General features: G+C 36.3%; 1 protein-coding gene across 6 annotated transcripts in view; it reads right to left on the reverse strand.

The window, feature by feature from the left end:
- The window catches only part of LOC117432193 (homeodomain-interacting protein kinase 3-like), a 42011-nt gene extending 38611 nt beyond the window's left edge, over positions 1-3400 (reverse strand). For 2 of the 6 annotated variants that reach the window (XM_059002340.1, XM_034053748.3), the window contains exon 1: positions 2939-3398. In XM_059002340.1, coding sequence (XP_058858323.1) covers positions 2939-3014 — 76 coding nt within the window. In that variant the 5' untranslated portion in view covers positions 3015-3398. Of the gene's footprint in view, positions 1-2938 lie in introns of all 6 variants that reach the window. The other 4 variants (XM_059002341.1, XM_059002339.1, XM_059002343.1 and 1 more) reach the window with 3 other exon arrangements.
- Positions 3401-11801: the final 8401 nt, after the last annotated feature.

An 11801-nucleotide genomic window follows, 5' to 3' on the forward strand; every position in this document is an offset into this window, starting at 1 on the left:
TGTAAAATAAATCTAACTATGAACCTGTATGTCACACTTTCTAATGTGATAAAACATAGGGTGTACAGGTACATTAATAACATACTTGTATGTCTTGATATTGTGGGGCAGCAGTGTGGAGTAGTGGTTAGGGCTCTGGACTGGAGGGTTGTGGGTTCAATTCCCGGTTGGGGACACTGCTGCTGTACCCTTGAGCAAGGTACTTTACCTAGATTGCTCCAGTAAAAACCCAACTGTATAAAAGGGTAATTGTATGTAAAAAAAAAAATAATAATGTGATATCTTGTAACAATTGTAAGTCGCCCTGGATAAGGGCATCTGCTAAGAAATAAATAGTAATAATAATAATAATTGTGCCATTGATAAGATAACACAGAAAGCCATGACTGTAAACAACCAGTGGAAACTGTACAAGATGGAAAAAGTCCTGAGGGGAACGAGAGAGGCCTCCAAAAGGTCAATGTCAGTCAAGTGGAAAGTTTTTACTTTGCAATGCACTTTGGTGCACCCAGGCTGTGCAAATATTCGCATAGCTAATAGTCAAATTACGCAAAATGCACTTTAACAATTGTGTGAGTAAAGCAGTAAAATTCAGGGCCTCTAAACATGAATTATGTTCAACCATCTGCTTCAGAATTAACACTACACAACATTTACAAGCAATGCATTTGGTCAACCCAGGTACATGGATTGACACAATGCAGGATTGTGACTCTGGTAGCTAGAACCTGGGTCGGGACCCGGGTAGGAGGATTAAGAAAAGCAGCAATCAACACAAACCCAAGCAGCTGTTTCTTCACTGGTTTCAGCCCATCAACACCAATGACCCTCACTGATGGTCAGCACCGGATTTCTGTGAGGACTCAATCCCAATAATCGAAAAATGGGTTAGTGCAGCACTACTTAACACAGATGGGGAGAATGTAACATTAACAGAAATTGCCTATTCTCTGTGTGTTGCAAGAGTACAAGGAGGTTAGCAGAGAAACAATTCTTAAAATACAGAACTTGGGCCTTAGATGAGGTGTAAAAAAAACAAAATGTTTTCAACAATGACATTTGTTGGGGGGGGGGGGGGGGGGACAAAAAACATACTGTAGGTGCCATGTTTCTTAACAAGCAATATAAACAACTGTCATTAAACAGTCCAACTACAGGCACAGTGCTTTTCAAATATTATCTGCTTTAGATTCATTGGTGCCATCCTTGAAGAGCGCATAAAAATTAATAGAAAATGATTAATAGAAGGTGTCGCACACTTATGATTTTCATGGTTTCTTAAACAGCAGAGTATTTCTGAAAATCTGATTCCAGTTGGTGGCACAATAACTAGTTGTTTAGAAAAGGGCTGGTCCAAATACAAGCATGAGGATTGTGTTACACTACAGTAAGGGTATCTAATTCTGCAGTTAATGAAGGAACATATTCGATGTCAGTATGTTGGCAGGTGCTACAGTGGATAAAAGAAGGCTGGTGATTCATTTAATTTCTTGTTAAATGGAGCACATAACCACTGTACAGGACATAAATATCATTTGCACCGGTAGTAGCAGGACAACTAAGCAGCACAAGAGAACAGAACGGCAGGAAACAGCGAACTCCAAAGCCACAGTGGTCATGATCGATTCATTATAAAATACAGTATAATTAGGGATCAAAAGAGACACTAAGCATGAACTGACGCTAGTGCTGCATTATCCATAGTCCCAAAACCCTGTGTCAGGCATACTTATTTGCTATGCAGTTTTGCAGACTGTTATGGCCTTATTCTTCACCATAGTTACTAATGACAGGGCAAACAGAAAGAAAGGCTCTGTCTTCGTGCTTTCTGTACACAGACGGCAAGCATATAACCGTGTGACTTTAATAACGACTGCCATCGTCCCTAAATAGGATAATTATGCTACAACAGTACAGATCTTTTTTTTTTTTTTTTGGAATAGACAAGGGTGGAGTTTGAAGGCTGGCCTTCAATCGGAAAGATATAATGAATTTGTATCTGATCTACCACGACCACTAAACCACACATTTTACTTTTTTTTAGCTACATCACAAGTCATGCGGAACAATCTGGTTTCTACTGGCACACAAAGCTTACTGTGAGTAGGCTGTATACTTATTTTCAAAGTTGCACTGTTTCCTTTTAAAGCAAACACTAATCTATCATTGATCATGCAACAGCATTTAAATAATGTATACTTAATCATACTGTCACAATTACGAATAAAACGATGTTTTAATCTGACAAGCACTGTGTTAATCGCTGCCCAGTTACACAATGTCAACACTGCGAGAACTACACCCAATATCTTTAATATCCCAAACAAACCAGTGTCAACACGAGTTCTGAAATGGATTCAGGATAACTATAAAGCAAAAAAAAAAACATAAAATAAACGGATACAAAGATACTGTATATGTAAATATTAAATTAAAATCCAATTTTAATTTTCTGGGATAGTATACGTTTATTAATTACCAAATAGTTTTCATTCTTTGGTTTATAAACGTTTTATTAAACAAATTAAACGTTTTTACACATGTATTAATGAAATTAATTTTTTAAAGTTTTTTTTTTCTTTCATAACCAGAATACTAGTGATTAAACAAGAAACGAAAACGACATGTTCGATGACGTTCAGTCACTACCGAGACTGTGCTGTGGTAGTTCTCTTTCAAAACTACCACTCAACTTCGCGAAAGAAAGTAAAAACAATTTTAGAAAACTTACAAGATACAAAAATGAACTGTTATAGTTGTCAGGCCTACAGCATAATAGCTTATTAAATACGTGTAAAAATGTTAAAAGAGAAAAATATAAGCTAGCTTAAAAAAAAAAAAAAAAGTTAGTGATGTTTACCTTATTCAATACTGGGGTACTTTGTTTATTTTTATTTTTTTGGTTTTTAAGAAACGCGACCCAAAACAAACCACTTACCTTCACAGATAGTAACAACTGATAGAATCCACAGCTTTTCTGAACATGTTATGGAGTTATAATGTACCCACACCATGCCCAGCTTGCTTATGCTCCTGCCATCTTGTCCTGGCCAACAGGAGAGACCTCTCTGTCGACAAAACCACCACCTCCCTCATTTTCAACTTAAAAAAACTCACGTATAAAATCACTCAGCGGGGTCAGGCCAAATCCAGCAGGTAGCTAATGAGTTCTGCTTTCGGGAAACATGTGTTTGTTCATGGTTACGAGGGCCTGAAAGCCCATATTTTGATGTTAAGAAGGGACTGTCAGCCCCATAAACCCAGCCGTTCCTACCGTTCTCTTTCTGTTTCTGGTTTTTGTCTCTCTCTGCTGCGTGTGGAATGTTTGTGTAACTGTGGAGTGAGACCCGAGGAGTCGATCGCAGAGCACATTCAGCGTATAGAGAAGCAAAGCTGCTGAAGTACCACCATAGGACAACATGTGGATCTGCAATCCTCTGTGTGTGTGTGTGTGTGTGTTTATGTTTAGTAGAAATTATTTTGTATGAATTTCAAAGACTACAGAAAGAGCGGCAATAAATACCCATCTCATGTTTTTTCTTGCTCTTAAATCCTCACTTCAATCTGTAGCATTTTCAAACAATGCCAAAAAATGTATTGACTCTGCACTTATTAACCCAAAATATTCCAAATGAAACACATACATATGATTTTATTTCAAGAAAGATGATTCACACGTATATTTTTGCATCAGTTACTTTTTAGTTTAATATTCCTGTAAAAACAGGTAAATAAACTAAAACTTCTTGAAAGGACTTATTTACAAAAGAAACCAACTTCATGTTTGCATGGTACTTTTTTTTATATTTAATTACAGCTGGTTTTGTTTAGCAGTGTACCTCTTATCACACTAGCGAGGATGACATTAATAAATTAACAAACAAGTTGCGAAACCACAAGTTTATTTTGCCAGGAAATCCTCATTGGTGTGATAAAAAAAAAATTACTCTGACAAAGTACCTTGTTTATATAACATCTGAGGAGAGATGTTATTTATAGATTACAGTGGTAATTATAACCTCCACTGGGTTTATATCTCATAAAATGTAAGGCCTATATTAATGATTGAAATGGCATAAATCATTAAAGTAAGGTCAATTCTATACTTTTCCATTTGACTGGTGATTTTCACATGAAGCAATTCATGACATTCCCAAAAAATATTTTAAATAGTGATTTTTTTTAAGGTCTCCTTAAAATAAACATTAGTTGGCAAGTACTATTTTGCTATGACCTTTATTTGTATTGCTTACAAAAACGCTGGCACAGATCGAAGAAAGAGGCTGAAAAGAAACTGAATTTAACAAACATGTTATCAAAGGAGAACGCTGACATGAATTCAGTGAACAGGTGCAGTGACTCATACAGCGCTACCAGGTTTTGTGAATCACAATGATTTCATTCAAACTGAATGCAGCCAGTAATGTACAGTATGTTACAGCTAGGGCTGCTTCCCATTTCAACGTTGTTCCTCTCCCTTGCCTTCTGCTTGATCCTGAATATCTATTGAGTCAAAAGCTGTGGCTCACAATGACTAGTAATGATGGTTATATTTCCAAAGATTATGGTTACAGTAGTATAGAATTAATGAATGACTTGTTTTATATAGCACCAAGGCTTAGGCTTTTAATATATACTGTGTTTTCCTCAAATCAAGACCATATTATTATTATTTATTTATTAGCAGACACCCTTATCCAGGGCAACTTGCAATTGTTACAAGATATTACATTATTTTTACACACAATTATTACCCATTAATACAGTTGGGTTTTTACTGGAGCAATCTAGGTAAAGTAGCTTGCTCAAGGGTACAGCATCAGTGTCCCCCACCTGGGATTGAACCCATGACCGTCCGGTCAAGAGTCCAGAGCCCTAACCGCTACTCCACACTGCTGCCCCATATGCAGCTGTACTTGTATAAGCTTATCAAGTAGTATATTACAAAGGCTGATTTAACATTTTCATAGAAGTACTAGATGAAAAAAAAAAGAAATATTATTTTTTAATAAACTAAACTAAATTAAACAAACCTGGATAATTGTTCATCGCTTCATAAAATGTATCCCCTGTACAACTATATATTAATATGCATGTTGCCAAGGGGACTGCATAATCAAGAAATCCTTCCATGGAATATGACGTAATCCATTAAAGAAGAGCTCTTGAGCAATACATGTGTCAAATATAAAAAGGTAGAAAAACCATCATTACACTTTGCAAGGGAGCACAATGTAGTTTCAGTGCTTGCGCGTCTGTGTGTCACGATGATGGGAAACATGCAAAACACTTATCTCAATCCACATTTCTAACTAGCATTAAAAATGACTAGCGGTACTCAAAGATTTATAGAAAACATACTGTAGTCTGAGATGTAAACAACTTACATGCAGTATACAACCAACAATGTTATGCGCAGCTTGTTTTTCCTAATGCATTATTCAGTGGTATTACTATTTATATCTTGAGGACATTCTTTGCCGAATGGCACAGTGGCTAACAAGAAGCCTGCATGATTAAGGTTGTTTGTTAGATCACCGACTACAAAGGAAAATGACAAATGGGACCAAAAATACTTTGCAATTACTATAGGGCTTGTTGATGTAATGTGCTGTTTTCCCTGCAAACATTCTTTTTGTATTTCATCCTGCAATTGGAGCATTCAACCATCTATATTGTTAAGCCTCTACTTTTACTCACCTCATGCTCTCAGTACAATATACACTAGACAGCTGTCACCTGTTCCACCAGCCACCAAAATATTGGCCCAAAAAGTGAATGACAAAAGCATCTTGAGTAAGCAGATGTCTTAAGCATCAACAAAGGTTCAGACCTAGATGAAGTTCAGGTTTCATTGCATTTTTTTCTTTCCCATTCACTTGAACCTAAGTTTTACACATTATAGTGTATATGTATATATCCCCTTTAGTCACTGTGTGCATAATTGCACCACGTTAAGAGTCCTGTCTATGTATCTATTTTCTAATGAATATATTTTGTTTTCGAACTCCATAGAGTTTACACAAACTGTTTTAAATTTTCTAAAAATTTTAATTAAAAAATCGTGACCAAATATATATGGTTTGCATACAGACCCGGATGAAATATCATAGCTATAGTTTAAAAAACCAAAATCATATGGATTATTTCCAAGCTTATGATTTGTATTTTTATTTGGAAGGCTTATTAAAAGCTTACACATCTACGGTAACTACACGTTTTGACACCTTTATATCATAACAACCCTAGTAATGTTGTCATTACGAAATTTAAAACATAATCTAAAATGAAAACACATCTTATTGCCATAGCAACTGGAATTCTCCTGCTCACTGGTAATTCCATCTCATTTACATATGTGAGCAGGAGGATGATGGGAAATGTAGTCCTGAGAGGTCCATGCAGGTACATGGGGAACCATCTTGAGGCAGGGAATGCAATTTAAAAGTTTAAAAAAGTTGTCAAAATGTATGAAAACAAAAAAATATGAAAACAATACACACACCTTACGTTGTAGAAACACATGGGAACATGTAACACAATAAAATAAAAAAGTTCCTTATGTGCCCTTTAAGGAACATGTGTGTGCTCGAGCAACAATAAAGCAATAAACCTTTGTGTTTCTTTGATAAAACGGTGTGTTTAAGTGTAAAGTTTGCTAATCTAGTTCTTCAAAAACAGCAAACTGAGTATTATTGCCCAAGGGTGGGGCTCAACTTTCAGGACTGCTGACCTGCAGCAACAAAGAACAGAGAATCCACAATAAGAAAGCAGTCAAGGGGAACACCCACATCCCGATCCTATTTAATGTGTGACAGGCTTATTTGAGGCTTGTTAAGATTTAAACCACACCTGTCACAGCTGTTGTAAATCCTGGTTGGGAAATCCCAATGGACTGGAATAATCACACCTCTGGATCACACTTTAAAATAAGTTCAAATGAGGTCTGAAATGAGGCTGAAATAATGTCTATGTTATTTAAAACCCATTTATATTTGAATGCCATGTATTGTAAAGCTCTACTCAACCTTAAAACAAATAAATATCTTCATCTTAGAAAATAGAAGGGAAAAGAGAAGACTTACTGAAGTTTATAAAATCCTAAATGTTATAGATAAAGTTAACTCCAGTCACTACTTCAAATTTTAAAATAATTCCTAAAATATTGTTATGTTCTATGATTTTATACATTGTTGGCTTTCACCAGTGCCATTAAGGACTAGTCAGAGAACTCGATACAGTACCAATGTCATGCCAAATGAAAAACTGATGCAATTAAAGTGCAGTAAATGTGTACTAACACCAGTAATGTTGAGAACAGTTTACCAGAACTACTGCCCAAATACCCCATCCACCCCACCACCAATCGCTCCCATCTACTAACTTGATGAATGGGAGTTGAATATGTATTCATATAGATAACAAATCAACCACCATTTAAACCCTTACAATGGGGTCCTCCTTGGAATTGTACATACTCACACCAATACAATAACGAGATTTGCATGGACTACCAGACAAAGAACCACATTTCATTATCTAAACAGCAGCAGTACTTAGCTGCCTCTGTTTCGCTTCATTGTTATATGATCTGTCTGGGACTTCAACACTAAATACTGCCTAACTAAAATAGGATGTATAACAGAAGAAGAATGCCAGCTAATAAGAGAAAGAGCGAAGGAGATTGATCTAATTAATAAGGGAATAAAGGCCTGCGATCTGTTTGTTCATCCCATATGTACTCATTCACTAATCTACAGTGTATCCTTAGAGAAGACAATATGTTGTTTTATTGTAATCTTCAATTCCTTATTATAAACCCTTAAAAAAGTGGTTAATTGTGACAAAATGACTGGGTGAATCACAGTGCTCCAAATCTGCTAAGCTTGATTGAAGAAAAGTAATTCACAGGTATCTGCTGTTAAATGTAGTATTAAACATACTTTCTTTTCCAAAGATTGTACTTGCTATGTAAACAGAATACACCATGAACGTTCCTAGAGTCCTGTGCTGATTTCACACATGAGAATAGCTGTAAATAACCTACTTGACCCTTTTTGGGGGCTCGTGGGTTATTTGGCTATCTTCATTCATGGAATAACTACAGTACAGTATATTTAGTGCCCATTAAAGACATCACACAGGCGTTCTCTATTCTAAACTGTAAACCTCCTGAATTGTAAATTGATGCTACAAAATTAGACATGTGCAATTTGTGAAGTTAACTTATACCCACATGGCCTAACTTGAGTCATTTCATCCAATTTGATGTCATGTCACCAGAACTGAAAGTTGTCAAAGGCTAGCTCTTCCCCACTTTTATATCCCCTTCAGTCACTGCGTGCATAATTGCACCGTGTTAACTTTCCTATCTATTTATCTATTTTATAGCGCATAGAAGTTTTGGCAGATCAACTTCTCAAACTCCATAGATTTCGCACAAACTGTTTTAAAATGTCTGAAAAAAAAAATCTCAAAAATCTTGACCTCAAAACAACAGAATCTTAAAACGCTGAGGTTTGTTTAGAGCCCGTGGTAGTTAAAGATACAAATCTGCTCACTGACTCCTAGATTATTTTCAGCAATGGCTCGTCTTGGTGGGATTCATTCCAGTGGGGTGTATCTGACACCTGTAAAGTTACAGGTTTTTATTTCCCTTAGAGATTTGTTTGATTACTGTGAAACTAGAAAGAGACAGAAGCCTTTTATATATCCACAGGCCACATAGACAAAGCCCACTGAATTGCTACCCAGAATGAGCCAACCTTTTTCTGGCAGGACTATCTTTTTTGCAGAGGTGAAAAGTTGATAACTGCCCTTGTTTATGCAACCACGGATCCGTTCCATTAAATGGTTCCAGGTTGGTGCACAGATAACTTTTGTATTTACAACATTTTGCAGTGAAATGGTTACCAGAAAGAGTTGGGTATTATAACACAGACTGATTCTTTTTGGTTACCCCAGCTGGTCTTAAAAAAACAAACTTAGTCAACAATCAATGTACTGTGGAATGTATCAGTAAACCAACATTAATGGTACTGGCTTGTTTTGTTTTTTGATCCTGTTTAACTAGCTCTTGAACAAGCTCAGACTATGAAAACTACCAGCTGTGTCCAACTTGTCACAGCTGTAATGTTTTAATTTTTTACTGCAGATTTGAATAATTTCTGTTAATGAAAACAAAACATTTGCAAAACTAGTGAAAATGTCAGGTTCATTTAGTGTTTCACAAAAAAAAGCTTAAAACTATCAAAAAAGCACATTAAAGGGTACATAAGGACCTTTTTATTTTCTTGTGTTACATGTTCCCATGCGTTGCTACAACTGTTTACTTAAGGTGTGTGTATTGTTTTAATTTTTAATTTATTTATTTATTTACATTTTGACCACTTTTTAAAACTTTTAAATTGCATTCTCTGCCTCAAAATAACTTCCCATGTACCCGCATGGACCTCTCAGAACTACATTTCCCACCATCCTCCTGCTCACTGGTAAATCCATCTCAGTTACATATGTGAGCAGGAGGATGATGGGAAATTTAGTTCTGAGAGGTCCATGCGGGTACATGGGAAGCCATCTTGAGGCAGGGAATACAATTTCAAAGTTTAAAAAAGTGGTCAAAATATAAAAAAATGTAAACATTACACACACCTTATGTAAACAGTTGTAGCAAGACATGGGAACATGTAACACAATAAATTAAAAAGGTCCTTTGTAGCCTTTAAGTTTGTCATAAGCCAAGGCTTGCCCGGGGCCAACTGCAGGCCATGAGTAATGTAATCCAACCGACAAATGTCAGTTCCAACTTGATATGAACAAGGCCTGGATTCAAGCCAGGGAGTCAACAGGTGCAGCCAATACTGATCCTCCCGTGAGCTTCTTGTCTGCACAGCAGCTTTTTATTAGGCTTTCCTTGTGGCAGCACTTATGAGCACGTTGTCGCTGTATGACGCCTTCTGCTTTCAGACCCAAATGGCACAAGCAAAAGATTATAGTTCTCAATGTTGCTTGTGCTTCATTGCAGCTATTGTATTGTTTTAGTTGAAATGCTTTGTTTTGTTGTTGTTTTTTTCACCAACTCCAAGGAGACAGTTCGAAACATTAGAAATCTTTGTGGAAACAACTTATTCAGTCTGAACAAGCAATAATCCTCCCCACCAATGAATTGTGCACAAATGAGGAGAGCCATACACCTTATATGGGATTTTACATACCTGCTGGATGCCAAATAAGTCTTTTTCAGTGTCTTCAATTATTTTAATATAAAACAATTGTTGCTGTGGAATGGTCTTGTGTTTTTCATTTTTTCAACCAGTCTAAACTGATCCTAGATCTGGTGTCAGGAGTACAATCTACCTGGAGCATATTAAGCAACAACTTATGAGCTCAGCAAATAACATGACCTGTTAAGACATGTGCCACTGTGAGCTCTGGGCTCTGCTAGCTTAGACTGTTTGTCAAATACCAAGCCTCCACCAACACCTAAGAGATCGCCTTCTACATGCGGAAAACAAACGAGTACCAGTACTTGAGTTGATTTGTTTGAGGTGACAGACCTGTACATCGACACATTATGTTTTTTTTAATAACCTAGTTATATATATATATATATATATATATATATATATATATATATATATATATATATATATATATATATATATTTTAAGGAAAAACGAAGAGAACCCAATGCCAAGTGTAAACATGATACAAATTTCAAGTCCATTACCATTTTATTCTTATAATTATCTACATGCCCTGCTTTTGTGTCCTAATGGTAAGAACAGGTACCGTACCAATAGATCTCTGTATCATAAGAATAACTCTTCTACTGTAGATATGACAATCTATCACTTTGAATAACTATATTTACTGTATATATGTGTGTGTGTGTTCGCGCGCGTGTGTGTGTTGTGTGATTTTCTGAGTTTTATTTTGTCAAGGGCTCTTTAAAGGTTAATAACTGCCTCAAACCTGTGTGCGCAAAACCAATGCAATAGGCATTACTTAAACTCGGCACAGGACAAGTAGGTCATCCAACCTACGTACGTAGGTGCTGTGCTGAATGCAATGGAAATACACATTCACCAGATTAGTGAATGACGTGAGGCGGATAGAGACACCGGAACAAAGGTTCTGGGTTTATTTTTTTTAAGGGGCACAGGTACACCATTAACATTGTGCGACTATTAATAGTCTTTTGTTTTTAATTGTGTCTGGGAAGATGGCCAGCATGCATTTCCATCAGGCACACATCCTCATAATCCATTAGTAAGTGCAAGGTTAGGGAGAAATGCATTCTGAAACTTCTATAGGAGTGGAGGAGTGTAAAATAAAGTTGTAAAGATTGCTGTAAAAAAATCAATACCGTACCGTGTTCACCCTGTCTGTGTGACAGACAGTTAAATCGTTAAATTAAATGTATAATACACATTGTAGTCATACCAGCTATAGAACACTGATTCTATTCATGTGACGGTTTAAATGTAGATGCGTGACAGGCGTGGACTAGGTGGGTATTTCAATATAAAGTAAGCGGATCAACAATATATTCGGTTAAAGTGTTGTTTAATAATAGTCAAAAGAATCGTTTTTCTTGTTTGTTTATTTTTAAATGTATTTTAACAGTACGCGGATTTACTGTAAAGACTTGGGTCCCAAAATGTGACACAGAATTTGGGCGATTCTCGGATACATAGCAATACAGAACACAATGTATTGAATCAAGTAATCGTGTGCCAGACAAAGACAGGATCAGGTATTGCGGTCCCCATTTTTTATTTGTTGAAATTGGTTTCAAC

This window comes from Acipenser ruthenus, chromosome 27, assembly GCF_902713425.1.
Source record: "Acipenser ruthenus chromosome 27, fAciRut3.2 maternal haplotype, whole genome shotgun sequence".
Taxonomy (NCBI): domain Eukaryota; kingdom Metazoa; phylum Chordata; class Actinopteri; order Acipenseriformes; family Acipenseridae; genus Acipenser; species Acipenser ruthenus.